The sequence below is a fragment of the Erinaceus europaeus genome, chromosome 11, assembly GCF_950295315.1.
Source record: "Erinaceus europaeus chromosome 11, mEriEur2.1, whole genome shotgun sequence".
NCBI lineage: Eukaryota > Metazoa > Chordata > Mammalia > Eulipotyphla > Erinaceidae > Erinaceus > Erinaceus europaeus.
Window position 1 is genome coordinate 32,020,624 of NC_080172.1, and position 18,664 is coordinate 32,039,287.

Consider the following 18,664-nt stretch of genomic DNA (forward strand, 5'->3'; position numbering starts at 1 on the left):
GGCACACCTGGTTGAGCGCACATGTTACAATGAGCAAGGACCCAGGTTTGATCCCCTGGTCCCCTCTCTGTCTCTCTCCCTATCACTCCCAACCCTCTCAATTTCTACCTGTCTCTAGCCAATAAATAAATAATTAAATTTAAAAAAAATCTGAAAAAAAATTAAAGTAGAATTAGGCATTCAAAATTAATCAATTGTTTGAACGCTTAAAATGCAAGCTACTTTATTCATTTTTACTTTATTCATTTTCTTATTAATAAGAAAAGATGAAAATTGAGTTAACTGCTTGAATAAATATTCTTTAGGTTATTCAAGTTTAATTTACTGAAAAAAAATCAATTTCACTTTCTTTTAAAAATATTTCATATTTTCAACCAGAAACACTGTTAAAATATAAAATATTTTATTTTTAAAAGTTTTTTAGATGTGATTATAGTCCAAGAAAATATTAAAGGTTTGAATACTTTGCCCAAAAACTTTCTGAACCAATGCCATACCTAATAATGCTTCAAGAGGGGTGGGGGTAGATAGCATAATGATTATGCAAAGAGACTCTCATGCCAGAGGCTCCAGGGTCCCAGGTTCAATCTCCTACACTACCATAAGCCAGAGTTGAGCAGTGCTCTGGAGGAAAAAAAAATAAAACCAGTCATGTCCTAATATGCTGCAAGAATTCAGTTCATATTTACACACTAAATAACTAAATCAACAATAAAACCTATTATAGAGTCAGAATTAATGAATAACATTCATATGTAAGTCTACCAAATTTTTAACAAATAAAAAATATTTAACAAATAAAAGTTTTTATATTAAAATATCTAACAAATAAAAGTTTTTATATGGCATATAGTAAAAATAAACTTTTTGTCAAAAATGTTATTACTTTCTTTACCATTTAAAATACTGCCTTCCTATTGACTGAAGTAATCTGATGTAATTCATAATGTATCTGTGGCACTAAATTTATGAGCACACAATTTCTTATTTCTTTTTTTAATATTTATTCTCTTTTGTTTCCCTTGCTTTTTTATTGTTGTAGTTATTATTGTTGTTGTTATTGATGTCATCACTGTTGGATAGGACAGAGAGAAATGAAAGAGGAGGGGAAGACAGAGAGGGGGAGAGAAAGATAAGACAACTGCAGACCTGCTTCACGGCCTGTGAAGCGATTCCCCTGCAGGTGGGGACCCGGGGGCTGGAACCAGGATCATCACATCAGTCCTCCAATTTCATGCCATGTGCGCTTAGCCCCCATTTTGTTTCCATTGTTGTGGTTGCTATTGTTATTGTTGTAGCTGTTATTGTTGCTGGATAGGATAGAGAGAAATGGAGAGAGGAGGGGAACACAGAGAGGGGGAGAGAAAGTCAGACACCTGCAGAACTGCTTCACCGCCCATGAAGCGACTCCCCTGCAGATGGGGAGCCGGAGGCTCAAACGGGGATCCTTATGCCAGTTCTTGCGCTTTGCACCACGTGCGCTTAACCTGCTGGTCTACCTGTCTTCCTAGCATACAGAATTTTTAAAGTTTGTACTCAAACTACATGTAAAGCAAGTTGCCATTTTGACATTTCAGAATAAATCTATTCTTTCAAGTGATTTATGAATTAGTATTATACATTAATATATACAGCAATTTAATATTATTCTGGGCATTTCCCATGCTATGTACTCTGAAAAAGTATAATACATTATAAACAATTCTAACTTTTAACACCTCAAAATTTCAGTACTATAGAAATTTTCAAATATAAACAAAAGTAATGAGCATATCCTACAATCCAGCTCAATTATCTATAATGTGGAATTTTTATCCCCTTCCTTAGCCTTTTTTCTACTTTGCATCCATTTTATATTTCATATAAAACTCCTAACACTGTATCATTTCACAAGTAAATACTTAAGTAAGCTTACTGACAGTTTTTTCCTAATTTCTTTTATCCATTCATCCATCCACCCATCCATCCATCCATCCTTCCTCTCTCTCTCTTTCTTTCTTTCTCCCTTTCTTTCTTTCTCTCTCCCTCCCTCTCTTTCTTTCTTTCTTTCTTTCTTTCTTTCTTTCTTTCTTTCTTTCTTTCTTTCTTTCTTCCACCCACCATGGTAATCATTCAGGCTTGGGGTCTGCACAAAGACTCCAACGTTCCTAGTGGCCATTATTATTGATTTTTTTCCCTTTTTTCTTTCATTTTTATGTAAGAGACAGAGAGAGAGAAAAGAGAAAGGGAGGAAAGAGAGATGCCTGCAATGCTGCTCCACTATTCATAAAGCTTCCTCCCTGAAGGTCGGTGCCTGGAGGCTTGAACTGAGGGCTACATGAATGTTACTGAAAATTGTTTTTAAAACATAACAAATACATAGTTGAACTCATCACTGAGGCCATCTCCAGTAAGTCTTAAATGACACTGGAGATATGTTATTTACATATGAAAGTTTCTAAGTAATATAGGGGTATCTTTCCTTGAGTGAGCTTTGGTCATTTGCCTTGTTCAAATAAATGTTCTGTTATCTAATAAATTAGATGAAATAAAGGTATTCATAACATTCCTGTATCATCCTTTAAATACTGTATAATCTGCAGTCACATTCCTTTGAGTAATATACTTAATAAGTTTTATCTTTTTCTGGGTTTGAATTATCAATTTATCTTTTATATCAAAGTGCTGAGATCCAGATTATAGCATGAACCTTGGGTAGGAAGAACTGACCTTACACACCATCAAACAGTGAAAAAAGAGTCTAGAGGTGACCACACCAGTATATGGCCCACATGATGGAATTTCAGTGAGTGTGACCATAAACAAATCTACCTTTTATTATGGCCAAAGCATGTTATTACATCAAAGCAATGAGGAACATCCAAGTATTTCTTTTAAGCCTATATATATATATATATATATATATATATATATATATATATATCATGGTAGTTAATAAGTACCTGACTACTAAGGACATCTTTCTAAATGGCATTCATCATGTAGACCTTCTAGTGTCATACGAAATATTGTTTCTTTTGTTATTTTATTAGTGACTTTATACTGACTTAAAAATTATAAGATAACAGGGGTATAATTCCACACCATTCCCACCATGAGATTTCTATATTCCCAATCCTTCCGTTGAAAGCTTCAGAAGTTCTCCCAAGGTTGCAAATATGGGTTAATTTTTATTTTTATATCTGACTATATATATATTTGCCCATTTTTTTCCCTTTTTTTTGTTACATCCAGGGTTACCACTGGGGTTTGGTGGCAGTACTATGAATCCACTCCTCCTGGTGGCCATTTTTCCATTTTTATTGGATAGGACTGAGAGAAATTAAGAAAGGAGAAGGAGCTAGAGAGGGAGAAAGAGAGACACATGCAGACCTACTTCACCATTTGTGAACCTACCTGTCCTGCAGGTTGGGAGTGGAGAGCTCTAGCCCGGATCCTTGTGCAGATCCTTGAACTTCATATTATGTGCGCTTAACAGGGCGCACCACCAACCAGCCCACCTTAACCCCACTTTTTTTTCTTCCCCCCTCTCAATTTTTATTTATTATTGGATAGAGACAGAGAGAAATTGAGAGGGGAAGGGGAGATGAGAGATAAACACCTGCAACCCTGCTTCACCGCTCGTGAAGCTTTCCCCCTGAAGGTGGGGACCAGGGGCAGGAGCCCAGGTGCCTGCACACTGTAGTGTGTGCACTTAACCAGGTGCACCACCGTCTGGCCCCAGACCCCATTTTTTTCCTCCTATGATTCTGCCTTCTTTTCCTATCTACTATTACAACTTCCAAATGTCCACCCTTTCTTCTACTCTCTCAGGTCCTGGTGGAGTTGACCACAGGTCTGTTGACCTAGTAAATAAGTCACAGACTCCTGATCTACACTAGACACATTTTCATCAGAGAGCAAGAATTGAGCAAAGAACATCGTGAGCTACTACACATAGCCAGACATCATAGCCTAAACAAAGGAAATAGAATGGCTGAAAAAGCATTAGTGCAAGCATCAACAAGTAAGAAACATCATGAAATCAGGGGTCTCCAAAATCAAAGGACTAGCCTTCAGTTTTATTTCCTCTTTTTGTTTTTCTATTCATTAATGAACACTTTGATCTTTTCTATTTCCTTTTTTAAATATTTATATTTACTCCCTTCTGTTTCCCTTATTGTTTTATTGCTATAGATATTGTTGTTGTTGATGTTGTTGCTGTTGATGTTGTTGTTGTTGTTGGATAGAGAAATGGAGAGAGGAGGGGAAGACAGAGGGGGGAGAGAAAGACAGACACCTGCAGACCTGCTTCACCGCCTGTGAAGCGACTCCCCTGCAGGAGGGGATCTGGGGGCTCGAACCAGGATCCTTGTGCCAGTCCTTGTGCTTCTATTTCCTTTTTTAAAAAAAGCATTTGTTTATTTTTATATGAAACAAGAAATAGTTAAAAATTAAGAGGATAAGTCAATGAAATAGAAAACAAAAGACCATCAGAAAGATTAATGAAACCAAGAATTGGTTTCAAAAGGATATTTGAAAGGATAAATAAAATAGATAAAACACTCATTAAAACAAAGAGAGAGAGAGAGAGAGAGAGAGAGAGAGAGAGAGAAAGTAATGGTAAAATCACTAAGAAACAAGAGAGAAGAGATTACAAATCATGACACTAAAATATAAAGAATCATGGAGGGCCAGGCGGTGGCACACCTGGTTGAGTGCACACATTACAGTGTGCAAGACCCAGGTTCAAGCCCCTGGTCTCCATCTGCAGGGGGAAAGCTTCACGAGTGGTGAAGCAGGGCTGCAGGTGTCTCTCTGTCTGTCCCCCTTCCTTCTCAATTTCTGGCTGCCTCTATCCAGTAAATAAATAAAGATTAAAAAAGAAATATGGGAGACTTATATACATCTACAGGTAAATGAACTAGACAACCTAGAAGAAATGGACACATTCTAAGAGTCATACCAACTGCCAACCTTGATACAAAAGGAAATAGATAAATTCAGCTGCCAATTATTAGTGAGGAAATTGAAGCAGTAATTAAATCTTCTCAAGAACACTTGAGATAATCTTGGCAGCATCTGCAGTTTCCAATGGAGGGAATGGGGACATAGAACTCTGGTAGTGAGAATGGTGTACAATTATATTTCTGTTATTTTGTAATTTTGTAAATCACTAGTAAAAAAAAAAAATCCTGTTTTTCTGAGTTTGTTTTAGTGAAGTGAATAAATTTGCTTCCTATTCCTCCATCTTAGCTTGGTGAAGGAATAAGCTTTGTTTGATGATTTTTTAAAATTTCACTTACTTATCTATTAGATAAAAAGAAAGAGAGATATCAAGGGGGGGGGATAGAGTGAGGGAATGAAACAGAAATACCTTCAGCACTGCTTCACCATTCCTACAGCTTTCCCCCTTACAGGTGGGAAACAAAAGCTTGAACCTCGGTCCTAATGCATTGTAACATGCTCTCAAACAGGTGCACCACCACATGCCCCTTATTTCACAGTTTATATAGCATTACGAATGAATGATTTAATTCATTGTAGTCATTTTCTGTTTTACTCTCAAAGTTTCCTAACTTTTAATTAAGTTTTTTATTAGTGATTTAATATTGATTTATAAATTATAAGACTACAGGGGTATAATTCCATACCTTCCCCACCACCAATGTCCTAGCTCCCAATTTCCTCCATTGGAAGAAGTATCCTAATTTATCACATTAGGATACTGAATTGCAGGTACATGTTCCTTTTAGTTCTATGAGTGGAAATTATATTTAAGTACTCTGTTCTAAAAACTAGGAGTTCGGTTGTAAGGAAAACTAGGAGTAAAACTAGGAGTTAGGGTTGTAACACACCTGGTTGAGCACACATTTTATAATGCACAAGGACCCAGGTTTGAGCCCCCAGACCCCAGCTGTAGGGGCAAAGCTTTTCAAGTGGTAAAGCAAGTCTGCAAGTTTATCTCTTTCTCTCTCCCTCTCCATCTTCCATTGCATTCCTTCCAAGCCATTCCTCGTGGGAGACGTGCTAACTATACGCCTTATCTTGATGCTGAATGCGAGCAACTACTAAAGCAATATGATGAGTCGGGCGACCCAGATTTGGCTGACCATCTCATTGCCTCCCTGGATGCAGCACGCCAAGCCCGCTGGCAACAACTCATGGAAAGTCTGAACTTCACCCACTCAAGTAGGAAGGCCTGGAAGCTTCTTCACAGACTGGGTGCCGGTAGCCAACCCCCTCCCGTCTCCCATCCTCCCGTATCTCCAAACTCAGTGGCCAGTCACCTAACTCAAGTTGGACGTGCTAAGATCGACCCAGTCTGGAAAAGAGAAAGATTCCGGGTGCATCTGGGTGACAAGTCTAGCAGATGGAGACTTGTCTCAAGTGGCCTCCCCCAGGGCTCTGTTCTGGCTCCTACGCTATTTAATATTTACATCAATGACCTCCCAGAAACTTCTTTAAGGAAGTTCATCTACGCCGATGACATCTGCTGTGCAACTCAGGCATCAAAGTTCGACATCCTCGAGGAAACACTCATGAAAGACATGCCTCTGATATCTGATTACTGTAAAAAATGGCGAATAATTCCTAGCACTGCAAAAACGGTATCATCTGTTTTCCATCTACACCATGCCTCGGCCTTGCGTGAGCTTAATGTGCACCTTGGTGATACGAGAATCCGGCATGAAGCCCAGCCAGTCTATCTTGGCATTACTCTCGATCGCACTCTGTCATTTCACGAACATCTCATAAAAACTGCAGCAAAGGTGGGTGCGAGGAATGACATCATTGCAAGACTGGCCAGCTCCTCATGGGGCGCGAGCGCTTCCACACTACGATCATCATCTCTGGCATGATGCTATCCCACTGCAGAATACTGTGCCCCAGTATGGTTCCGTAGCCCCCATGTCCACTTGGTTGATTCCAAATTATATTCCTCCATGAGGATAATTTCTGGAACCATCCGTTCCACCCCGGTTCCATGGCTGCCAGTTCTTAGCAACATCACCCCGCCAGATATTCGTCGGGATGCGGCATCATCTAAGTTCATTTCCCACGTCTACGCTGGACCGAACCTGCCAATATACACGGATATCTTCGCCCACCCTGTCCAACACTTGACGTCTCGTCACCCAATCTGGTCCCTTACACCTACACTGAACTTCTCTGTTCCAGTCTCTTGGAAACAGAGCTGGCAGTCAGCTGAGGTAAAGAAAAAACACCTCATCACAGACCCCTGCAAGCGTCAACCCGGCTTTGACCTAGCACGTTATGATTGGGCCCTCCTCAATCGCTATCGAACAGGCCATGGCCGGTGCGCTGCTATGTTCCACTGCTGGGGAGCCAGAGACAAACCGAACTGCCCCTGCGGCTCCAGACAGACTATGACCCACATAGTCAACGACTGCCACCTCTCAGATTCAAAGGAGGTCTCGAAAATTTACATCAGGCTCAACCTGATGCTGTTGACTAGCTACGGAAGAAGGGCAAACGCTAGAAGAAGAAGATTGCACTCTGAATTTCTGGCTGTCTCTATCCAATAAATAAAGATAATAAATTTTAAAAAAAAATAAAAATTAGGAGTTACCAGTATACTTGCATTTGATAAATTTTTAAAGGGAGGAGAGAGGCACCAGAAAATGGCTCACCTGGTGAGTACATGCTTTACCATGCATGAGGACTCTGGTTCAAGCCCCAGCCACCACATAGGAGCACCGGGCATGGGGAGGTTTTACAAGTGATGGAGCAGTGGGGTGGCGTCTCTCTCCTCCTCTTTCCCTCTCTTTCTCTCTGCCTGTTACCCTCTACCTAAGATGAAGGACGAGGAGAAAGAGGGAAGTGGAAAGAGAAGACGGAGGTGGAAGAGGAGGAGAATGGAAATAGAATGGTAAAGGAATGGAACCCAGTGATAATCCTGGTAGCTAATAGTGATGATGATGGTAAATTAAAACATATAAAAACTAAGAAGAAATGATCAAAATAATTTCCATTTATAAGTAGGTATAATGTGATACAAAGAGCCCACATGTTACAGGAGAACTAATTCTGCAATGTACAAGTCATTAACATTCCTATTAAATGGAGACCTCAAAAGTTCTTACTAACCCTTACTAAATATAGATTCCTAAGTCTTTAAATATAGTCCAGTTAACCCAACTTTATCCTCTCAACCCATATGCACTCAGTCTTACCATTTCTGAACTCTCTTTCATGAAGTTTAGCAGGATAGGCTTCCTACTCTGAATATTGTTGGATAATAGCAGAATCTTTTTTGAAGAGTAAGGACATGAAGTCAATAAATAACACTGCAAAACTTAAGAGTCTACACAAAGTAGAGAATATCAAAGTAAAATTAAGTTCAAGAATTTACAGTAGTACAATAAGAATATTCTTCCATCTAGTCTCAGTTTTCTTTTCTCTTGCCCTTATTTTGACGATCTCATATATAACAAATCCCAAAATTCATAGGGTCTTCCGGGTGCAAAAACCTTTAGAGACCGATCATCTAATCCAGATATATGTCTACCTAGATAAGAAAATAAGGCACAGATGTGTTTGTGCCCATTCTATTAGCAAACTCTAAGTTGGAGACTTTAAGTAAAATGCTAAGTTGAAGAAATTTTTCTAAATCATAAAATATTCACATGTAGACTAACAGCACTCATCATTCTCCTGCCCACCTTCCTAGTCATTTACCTGAAACTTGTAGAGTATGGGATAAGAAGTCCAGTGCAACTTGCTAAGAATATTTAAATACTTGCAAACATTTTGTGACTATAAGTAAAAAATACTGTCAGAAAGCAAAGATATTAAAGAAAAAATTCAATTTTATTAAAACCTGAGCTTTACCATTGATTTTGAAGAAATAAAACAACTTTATAAAACCTAAACATATTTAAAGTGCCATCTTGTTTCATTCATGTGTGGAATATAAGGAACTGAACCACATGAACTTGCAAAACAAACAAACTATTTTTAACACTTTGTGAGAACTATGATGGTTATCATGAGTGGGAGGGAAGGTCACAGAGCTTTGGTGGTGGGTACAGTGTGGAAATATAATCCTGTAAATTTAAGAATTATGTAAGCCATCATTAAATCATCTCATTAAGATGGTTTAGTAACAAAGACAATCCTTAAAACATCATTAAAAAAAGTTGATATTGAGTCCCAGTGATTCTGACTGTTAACAGGTCATACTAGTATTCACAGTCTATAGTCTTCATAGAAACCTTTTTAGCATACTGAGCCTTCTTTTTTTTTTTTTTTTGTGCATCCAGGGTTATCTCTGGGGGCTTGGTTCCTGCACTACAAATCCACTGCTCCTGGAGGCTATTTTTTCCCTTTTGTTGCCCTTATTATTTTATCATTGTTGTGGTTATTATTGTTGTTGTTATTGCTGTTGCTATTGTTGGATAAGTTAGAAAAAAATCAAGAGAGGAGTGGAAGACAGAGAGGAGGAGAGAAGGTCACCTGCAGACCTGCTTCACTGCTTGTGAAGTGACCCCCCGTCCCTGCAGGTGGGGAGCTGGAGGCCTTAACTCTGGTCCTTGCGCTTTGTGCTATGTGCACTTAACCACTGTGCTACCGCCAGACCCCAGCATACTGAGCCTTCTAATGCACACATTTGCTGTAGCTGCTATTTTGTCACAGAGAATAATTCAGATCTTAAGTATCATACACCATAATTTTTGGTCATCTCAAAATGTTCAGGAAAGCACTTGATGATCTAATAAGTCTTGTTTTGTCCTTAATGGGAACAATTTCAAGTGATCATAAAAATCCCACATATGGTCATTATAACAAGTGTTGTGTACAATCTGTTCACCCAAAAAGAATTTCTACTCCCCACCATAAACAGTGTTAGATGTGACTAGAAAAACATTCATCATCCAAGATGTTCAAACCAAGATTATAGGAAATAAATAAAAAAAATATATATGGTCACATATGGTCTTGGTTACCCTAGGAGATTCTGATAGGGCAATAATAGAGAATATCCTCTCTGATACCTTTAGCTCTGATCCTCAAAACACAAATACAGCTGTTCAGTATCTTATCTTATTTTTGGCTCCAGGGTTATTACTGGGGCTCCAGTGCCAGCACTATAAATCCACTGCTCCTGGAGTCCTTTTTTTCCCCTCATTTTATTTGATAGGCCAGAGAGCAGTTGAGGGAGGAGGAGAATACAGAGGGGGAAAGAAAGAGAAACATCTGCAGACCTGCTTCACCATGCAGGTGGGGGAGAGGGGGTGGGGGGACAGGACAGGACAGGGCTGGTACTTGGATTCTTATGCTTAATACTATGTGCTTAACCAGTGTGCCTGTCTGGCCCCTACTATTTTGTCATTTAAGATACAATTACAGGCAGACTCTCTTTCAGATATACTTAGACTAGAATACTGATAGGGTTTTTTTTTTTTTTTAAATTTTCCAGAAGCATTACGCAGCTATTAAGAACAATGAACCCACCTTCTCTGACCCATCTTGGATGGATCTAGAAGGAATTATGTTAAGTAAGCTACGTCAGAAAGATAAAGATAAGTATGGGATGATCCCATTCATAAGCAAAAGTTGAGAAAGAAGAACAGAAAGGAGAACTCAAAGCAAGGATTTGACTAAATTTAGAGTAAAAACCCTGGTTTGAGGGTGAGGGTGGACGTTTGGCTTCACGGGGCAGGCAGTGTGTAGGATGGGACACACTACTTTGGTGGTGGGAATGGTGTTTATATACACTCCTATTAATTTGTAGTCATATAAATCTCTATTTAATTAATATGAGAGGGGAAAATTAATTGAATGTCTCCAACTTTCTAATGCACAGACTGTAGGCTGAGTTTTTGATATGCTGACTCTCTTAAAAGCTTAGACCAGGGGGAGTCGGGCTGTAGCGCAGCGGGTTAAGCGCAGGTGGCGCTAAGCACAAGGACCAGCGGAAGGATCCTGGTTCGAGCCCCGGCTCCCCACCTGCAGGGGAGTCACTTCACAGGCGGTGAAGCAGGTCTGCAGGTGTCTGTCTTTCTCTCCCCCTCTCTGTCTTCCCCTCCTCTCTCCATTTCTCTCTGTCCTATCCAACAACAACAACAATAATAACTACAACAATAAAACAACAAGGGCAACAAAAGGGAATAAATAAATATAAAAAAAAAAGTTTAAAAAAAAAAAAGCTTAACCAGGGAGAACAGACGCAACCGGTGGCACAACTATATACAAATACTGTCAAAGGACATAAATGATGGTGATGTTGTGTGTGATACAGCAAATCCTAACAAAGGGATTTTTCAAAGTTAACCCAATTGCCAAATAATGTAATTATAGCAGTAACTATCTATTGCATTCTTAAACCTAAGACAGCAGGGACCTCCCACTTCCCCTATAGAGCCTATATTTCCCCAAGTCCTGGGCCCACAAGAGTGGGGCTCACTGTCCTGCATGCTTCTCTCAATTCATACCAAATGATATTGCATTCGCTGTTCCCAACCTAATCAACGCAGGGAGTACCACCTCAGCATGCTTCACTTCAGACTGTGTCCAGAGAAATCAGGCGTGGAATGTCAACCCTTCAGCCTCATTATTCAGGTGAGACTTTTCCTTTCATAGTATTCTATAATTCCATTCCAGGTGGTTCACTTCCTAACAAAGTCCCAAAACCTAGATATAGACCAGGTCCCCGAAGATAGAGCATTATGTTCACATATATCCATAAATTAGGGCAAAATATATACCTGAAAACAAAAGTACACAATAGTCTGCAGTGAGTCAGCACAAAGTTCATAATGAAATATTGTCTACTTAGACTTAGATACCCTCCTCACCTACTTCCTATTACAATTCTCTCACTCACTCCAAGGCTAACCTTAGTGAAGCAAGGACTGCAAAAGCTGAATAAGGGCAAGAGACTGGCATACTTTAACAATGACTCTTCAGTCACTGTCAGGCCACCTCATCAGCTGGGGCCCTATTTGGGGAGTCCTGAGATTCCCAAACAGACACGATGGACCTAGACCTCAAACAAATCCCTCTCTCCATTGTTACCAGTCATCTCTATCAGTAACAACAAAATAGACCCCTCTGTGGGCCCCCACAGGACCTTGCCCTCAACATGGACCAACCATGATAGAGAATGTTCCATCCTCCAAAGGAAGGCTGGACAACATACTTTATCTTTGACCTGAGGAAGATGGGTCCTGATACTGGGACAGGTTGGAACATTCCTACTCATGACCATAGAATGTGAGCTCAAATCTATAGGGATGCAGAGGTTACATAGGCTCCTAAGCTGAATATGGGCCACAGATCACATCAAATTGATGGGGTTTACAGTCAACAATATTTATACACCTTTCCCATATTTGGGAGCTACTCTCTTCCCTGATCCAGCTTTCTGGTCCTTTTTCCAGCCATGACATCATCCCCCTATACAATAACTTGGATCAACCAGCATATCAGATTTCAGGCTCAGGGAAAAAAAAAACTAGTATAATCACAGGCCCTTTGGAATATAACTAAAATATGCCTACTAGCTATCTACAAAACAGAGAAACACCGCCCCGCCCCCCCCCCCCCAACTCTTCATCTGCACTATTCCAGCCTTTAGGTTCATGATTAGTCAACAATTTGTTTGGCTTTATATGTTAACTCTCTTTTCAGCCACCAAGTTCCAGATGATGCCAACCAGATTTCCCTGGACAGACAACCTCATCAATGTGTCCTGGAACTCAGATTCCCCAGAGCCTGCCCCACTAGGGAAAGAAACAGACAAGGCTGGGAGTATAGATCGACCAGTCAATGCCCATATTCAGCGGGGAAGCAATTACAGAAGCCAGGCCTTCAACCTTCTGCATCACACAATGACCTTGGGTTCATACTCCCAGAGAGTTAAAGAATAGGAAAGCTATCAGGGGAGGGGATGGGATACAGAATTCTGGTGGTAGGAATTGTACCACAGCATTGTACCTCTCTTATCCTATGGTTTTGTCAGTGTTTCCTTTTTATAAATAAAATAAAAATTTTCCCCCCAGAAGCATAGGTATTGTAGAATATGTTTTAATATTAGCAGCTAATATTTATTTAGCACTCAAAGTAATCTCAACACTGAGGAAAGCAACATAAGTATATTACTTCCAATAATACACTGAAAAATAATTTGCTTACTTAACTACTATGCATAGAGTTAAGATTCAGACTTGAGTCTAGGACCGTATTAATGTGTCTTATTGCAAAGTATTAGTACACTCATAAACATTTGTTCGTTTTTCAGGAAAGAACAAAAAACATTATTTACCACTAAACTATAAGCTATAAGACACCAAGCCCAAAGATACCTGGTATCTTACTTTATTTCTGCATCATGCTGCTAACACAATACTTCTCTAATAGTAACAAAATGAAGGAAGATTGTATGAAAGGGTCACTCTCAGCTTTTAGTAGAAAAGGTAAGACTTAGAGCCATTCTCCTATGTATTATATGTGGCAGTTAAAACCTGTGTAGTGAAAAACTTCAGGTAATATATTGGTAACTTTTGTAAAAGAACTAGTTTTCCTATTGGATGCAGCAGTGAAGATGATGCTGAAGTAAGATATTACAGAGGAATTAGCATTTTCGCATTGCTGAGGAGAGAGTTCACATATATGGTAACTGAACACAACTATAGAGTTAATGTGTGACATAAATACACCTCTCTTTTCACTGTACATATACACGTTAAACATATGTAGTGAACTTCATTCAATTCTTTCAAGTCAAATTTTCAGAGAACCCAACATTGTGTGAACAGTTAAAACTTCAATCAAAAAAAAAAACTTCAATATACGTAAATCAATCAATGTGATCTACCACATCAACAAAAGCAAGACCAAAAACCACATGGTCATATCAATAGATGCAGAGAAAGCCTTTGACAAAATACAACATCATTTTATGATCAAAACACTACAAAAAAATGGGAATAGATGGAAAATTTCTGAAGATAGTGGAATCTATATATAGCAAACCTACAGCCAACATCATACTCAATGGTGAAAAACTGGAAGCATTTCCACTCAGATCAGGTACTAGACAGGGATGCCCACTATCTCCATTACTATTCAACATAGTGTTGGAAGTTCTTGCCATAGCAATCAGGCAGGAGCAAGGAATTAAAGGGATACAAATTGGAAGAGAAGAAGTCAAACTCTCCTTATTTGCAGATGACATGATAGTCTACATAGAAAAACCTAAGGAATCCAGCAAGAAGCTTTTGGAAATCATCAGGCAATACAGTAAGGTGTCAGGCTATAAAATTAACATTCAAAAGTCAGTGGCATTCCTCTATGCCAACACTAAGAAGAAATTGAAATCCAGAAATCAATTCCTTTTACTATAGCAACAAAAACAATAAAATATCTAGGAGTAAATGTAACCAAAGAAGTGAAAGACTTGTATACTGAAAATTATGAGTCACTACTCAAAGAAATTGAAAAAGACACAAAGAAGTGGAAAGATATTCCATGTTCATGGGTTGGAAGAATTAACATCATCAAAATGAATATATTACCCAGAGCTATCAACAAATTTAATGCTATCCCCATCATGATCCCAACCACATTTTTTAGGAGAATAGAACAAATGCTACAAATGTTTATCTGGAACCAGAAAAGACCTAGAATTGAAAAAACAATCTTGAGAAAAAACAACAGAACCGGAGGCATCACACTCCCAGATATCAAACTGTATTACAGGGCCATTGTCATCAAAACTGCTTGGTACTGGAACATGAATAGACACACTGACCAGTGGAATAGAATTGAGAGCCCAGAAATGAGGCCCCACACCTATGGACATCTAATCTTTGACAAAGGTGCCCAGAATATAAAATGGGGAAAGCAGAGTCTCTTCAACAAATGGTGTTGGAAACAATGGGTTGAAACATGCAGAAGAATGAAACTGAACCACTGTATTTCACCAAATACAAGTCAATTCCAAGTGGACTTGGATGTTAGACAAGAAACTATCAGATACTTAGAGGAAAATATTGGCAGAACTCTTTTCCGCATAAATTTTAAAGACATTTTCAATGAAACGAATCCAATTACAAGGAAGACTAAGGCAAGTATAAACCTATGGGACTACATCAAATTAAAAAGCTTCTTCACAGGAAAAGAAACCACTACCCAAACCAAGAGACCCCTCACAGAATGGGAGAAGATCTTTACATGCCATACATCAGATAAGAGTTTAATAGCCAACATATATAAAGAGCTTGCCAGACTCAACAACAAGACAATAAATAACCCCATCCAAAAATGGGGGGAGGACTTGGACAGAATATTCACCACAGAAGAGATCCAAAAGGCTGAGAAACACATGAAAAAATGCTCCAAGTCTCTGATTGTCAGAGAAATGCAATCAAGACAACAATGAGATATCACTTCACTGCTGTAAGAATGTCATACATCAGAAAAGGTAACAACAGCAAATGCTGAAGAGGGTGTGGGGTCAAAGGAACCCTCCTGCACTGCTGGTGGGAATGTCAATTGGTCCAACCTCTGTGGAGAACAGTCTGGAGAACTCTCAGAAGGCTAGAAATGGACCTACCCTATGACCCTGCAATTCCTCTCCTGGGGATAGATCCTAAGGAACCCAACACATCCATCCAAAAAGATCTGTGTACACATATGTTCTTGGCAGCACAATTTGTAATAGCCAAAACCTGGAAGCAACCCAGGTGTCCAACAACAGATGAATGGCTGAGCAAGTTGTGGTCTATATACACAATGGAATACTACTCAGCTGTAAAAAATGGTGACTTCACCATTTTCAGCCGATCTTGGATGGACCTTGAAAAATTCATGTTATGTGAAATAAGTCAGAAACAGAAGGATGAATATGGGATGATCTCACTCTCAGGCAGAAGTTGAAAAACAAGATCAGAAATGAAAACACAAGTAGAACCTGAAATGTAACTGACATATCGCACCAAAGTAAAAGACTCTGGGGTGGGTGGGTGGGTGGAGAGAATACAGGTTCATGAAGGATGATAAATGACATAGTGGGGGTTGTATTGTTAAATGGGAAACTGGGGAATGTTATGCATGTACAAACTATTGTATTTACTGTTGAATGTAAAACATTAATTCCCCAATACTAAATTAAATTTAAAAAACTTCAATCAAAATAACTTGAAAAAGACAATCTATTACCTTAAAATATAAATGCATCTAATCACATTTATAAGTTTTTAAATACATGTTATTTCATAGTCATTAGCAATAAAAATTATAATAAGGTTTTATCTAAAGGGGTGTGCTATTTCAGAAAGAACAGGTATGGTTACTGCCTTAAACTGGTTTTAATTTCATCAGATGCTAGTATACTTCAATACTCTATTTCCCATTCAAGTATGTCTCACAATATTGGGTATAATATGAATGATATTTGTAAATATTAAGGAGAAATAAACACAATACTTACTTTAGTCAGGTGAATCACTCCTTTAGAAGTAACTGAACAACCCATGAAACCAACATACTGAAGTTCAGGACAGTGCTCAGCAAATGCTTTCACTGACTGGTCTGTCACCTAGGAAAAAAAGACATGAAGAAAAGTTACAGTGGCATTCTAGTGAACTCAAAGATTTGCCTCCTGCAAAATTCCCTTTGAATGATTTTGCACCATTAATAATCCCCCCACATTGGATCATTATATAAATATTATCTGTCAATATCTCTTATAAATTATTTGACTCCTATAGCCCCTTTATCACCCCCCACTTCATTGTACTTCTTCAAGGAATATGCCACAAAAAAACCATCAATGTTAACTGAAGATTTACAGTCTTTTCAAATTCTGTAATCATAAAGCCCTTATTCTTTAAAATAATTTAACACACACATGCACGGACACACACCAACACACCTGCCTATCAATCTGTTTCTCTGGCTAAAAACAAACAGTTCAAGAAACACAGAGAATCAAAAGAGGTGAGGTTAAAGAATCTGCTCTGCTGTGGTTTATAGTGGTGCAGTGGATTGAACCTAGGACTTTGGAGTCTCAGGCATGAGAGTCTCTTTGCTTAACTATTATGCTATATACCTCTTCCCAGAATCTGAATTTTTTATTTTTATTTTATTTATGTTTACCAGAGCACTGCTCAGCTCTGGCTTTTGGTGGTGTGGGGAACTGAACCTAGGACTTCGGAGCCTGAGACACGAGAGTGTCTTTGCATAACCATTATGCTATCTTCCCCCCAGAATCTGAATTTTTAACAAGACCCTGAGTAACTAACTCTTAAGTATGTGACAGCTTGAGGACACAATGCTGCAAAGAAGTTACATTTTTTAAGAGCTTTTTATCATTTCTAGCTGGTCCTGCTTTAAATAAAGAATAAAATAAAATTACCATTTTTGCCTTCCACACATCTGCAACATTTCCATGTATAAAATTATCTTCTTGAAATTGTGCTGAATTCTTGTCATTATTCATAAAGTTGCAGGTCATAAATGAAGGTTCAAGTATTCTTAGGATAGACTTAGTTTCTTTCTTTGTCTTTTCTTTTTTTTTTAGATTGAACAGAAAGAAATGGAGAGGGAATGAGACACCTGCAGACATGCTTAACTGCTCAGGAGGCTTCCCCCTATAGGTGGGGACTGGGGGCTCAATATCAGGTCCTTCTGCATGGTAAGGTATGTGCTCAACTGGGTGCACCTCCACCCAGGCCCTACATTTAGTTTCATATTCACTTTCTTCACAGTTAATCAATTTATTAATCAACAAGTTAAACTTCTTTCTTAGATTTTCAAATAGCACCAAAATACAACTCCTTTGCATTTGCCTTAATATGAATGACTGTTTGTATCTTCCTTATCTATTCAGAATAGATATTTGGAAATAAAGGTATATGGGTAGCATTAATTCTAAAACAATCATAGGGTTATTTTTCTAAAATAACAAAACCAGCCATATCTCTGATACATCTGATAAAAGATTAATTCTGCTCTCAAAAGCAAAGTATGTCCCAGCATATTAAGATGAAGTATGCCATTGAAATATTAAAAATGGATGTTCCTGATAGTCAGCTTTCGAAAAACATTGTTATTAACAAAGAGTAAGACACTAAAACTGCCTGGAGTTTCATGAAAACTCGACCTTTAAGAGGTGGTGAGCAAAGTTTAACAGAGGCTAAAACCATCTAACCAGTTGCTTAAATACTCTGCCCAATCTCATTCCAACACAAGGCTTTCCTGTATCCATCTTCAAGGAATGAAGCGGAACTCAAAGATTAAGAACACAGGAAGTTGGGAGATGTGGTGCAGCGGGTTAAGCGCACTTGCGCGAAGTGCAAGGACCAGCTTTAAGAATACCGGTTCCAGCCCCCCGGCTCCCCACCTGTAGGGGAGTCGCTTTACAGGCAGTGAAGCAGGTCTGCAGGTGTCTATCTTTCTCTCCCCCTCTCTGTCTTCCCCTCCTCTCTCCATTTCTCTCTGTCCTATCCAACAATGAACAACATCAACAATGGCAATAATAATAACCACAAAGAGGCTACAACAAAAAGGGGGGGGATGGCCTCCAGGAGCGGTGATTCATGGTGCAGGTACCGAGCCCAGCAATAACCCTGGAGGGGAAAAAAAAAAAAAAAACTTTTGCATAACAACTACACTCTCTCCCTAGCTCCTAAATAAATATTTTTAAAAAGTAAAA

General features: G+C 38.8%; 1 protein-coding gene across 1 annotated transcript in view; it reads right to left on the reverse strand.

Annotated features, from left to right (window-relative positions):
- The window catches only part of FBXL17 (F-box and leucine rich repeat protein 17), a 577,742-nt gene that overhangs the window by 401,404 nt on the left and 157,674 nt on the right, over positions 1 to 18,664 (reverse strand). The window contains exon 5 of the mRNA XM_060201248.1: positions 16,439 to 16,546. Within this exon, the coding sequence (XP_060057231.1) occupies positions 16,439 to 16,546 (108 nt within the window). The remainder of the gene's footprint in view (positions 1 to 16,438; positions 16,547 to 18,664) is intronic.